The sequence below is a fragment of the Egretta garzetta genome, unplaced genomic scaffold, assembly GCF_000687185.1.
Source record: "Egretta garzetta isolate BGI_Z169 unplaced genomic scaffold, ASM68718v1 scaffold220, whole genome shotgun sequence".
NCBI classification, from domain to species: domain Eukaryota; kingdom Metazoa; phylum Chordata; class Aves; order Pelecaniformes; family Ardeidae; genus Egretta; species Egretta garzetta.
The window spans coordinates 2,369,180-2,370,441 of NW_009258414.1; the positions used below are offsets into that span (position 1 = coordinate 2,369,180).

The 1,262-nt window shown below is 57.2% G+C and overlaps 1 protein-coding gene across 1 annotated transcript in view; it reads left to right on the forward strand.

Moving 5' to 3' along the window:
* Positions 1-1,262, forward strand: part of PCDH19 (protocadherin 19) — a gene marked incomplete at its 5' end in the record, with an annotated part of 55,642 nt that overhangs the window by 54,156 nt on the left and 224 nt on the right. Inside the window, one exon of the mRNA XM_009642998.1 lies at positions 1,029-1,259. Coding sequence (XP_009641293.1) covers positions 1,029-1,259 — 231 coding nt within the window. The remainder of the gene's footprint in view (positions 1-1,028; positions 1,260-1,262) is intronic.

Below are 1,262 nucleotides of genomic sequence, written 5' to 3' on the forward strand. Positions count from 1 at the left end.
GCAATTACAAGTTCTTATCAAATGAAGGAAAAGGCGTAAGCCTGAAAAGCAGCCGGGAACCTGCGGTGTTCGGCGGGAGCCATGGTCAGACGCTCAGCAAAAGCTGGGGAAGCTGAGACTCCGGGATTTGCTTTCCAGCTTTGCACTGGGCTGAGCCTGGCCGCTTCCCTGGGAGTCTGTCCGTCCGTGATGGTGGGGGGAGGCCGTGCCGTCCCTTGGGGTTGGCCAGCAGCGCCGGGATGCAGGTGAGCACCGGGTGCAAGGGTTTGCGCCCGCCTAGGAGAGCTGAGACCTGGGCACAGAAGGTCCTTGGAAAGGATTAAACCACCACTCCATATTTCAGCCCTGTAAAGTGGTGTCGGGACAGCCCTAAGTCAAGAGAAGGGTTCTTTATTGCTCTTGTATGAATAAAGCCCCAGTGCTGGGAGCGACACATTTAATCTTCAGTGGAGTGGGCAGTCTTGGAGATTTATAAAGCCTGTGTTGTACGGGAGGTCAGTGGGGACTAAGCAAAAAGTTAAAACACAAATATACACCAACCCCCCCCCAAAAAACCCCTTCTCCCTCTGCTCCCTTCCACCCCTCTGTGAAAAGTCAAGCTTAAAAATCACGTCAAACCAGGCTTAAAACATGGTGGCTTTTAGCGCTGGTTACTAAACCCAGAAAGTGCTGACTCGGAGCGGCTGGCCCCGTGGGACAGACCCGTGGTGACGGATTTGCAGCCATGCCTCCTTTCCCCAGGTTGCAGAGCCGGCAGCAGCAGATGACACACAACCTGTTGGAAATCGAGCACCAGCAGAAGCAGAGAAATAACAGTATTAAAAAAAAATAGTAAAATAAAAAATCCCTTTTCCGAGCTTTGCCTTGGGAACGATCGCTGTTTGGGGTAGGATAAGCCACTGCTTGGGTGGGAGCGATGGGCAGCGCCGGGCTGGGTGGGAGCTCCCCCACCCCGGGCAGGCTGGGGGGCGTTGGGCGTCCTCGTTGGGTCTCCCCTCTTCACCGCCTGTTGTGTTTTCTCCACGCAGATCAGAGCGAAGGATTTCATTGCAGGGAGGAGTGCCGCATCCTGGGCCACTCGGACAGGTGCTGGATGCCCCGCGGCGCCGTCCCCAGCCGCGCCAAGTCCCCCGAGCACGGGAGGAACGTCATCGCCCTCTCCATCGAGGCGACGGCGGTGGACGCGGAGCCTTATGCAGACTGCAGCACAAAAAGGACCTTCGCCACCTTCGGCAAGGAGGGCGGCGAGCCCCTGGCCGGCG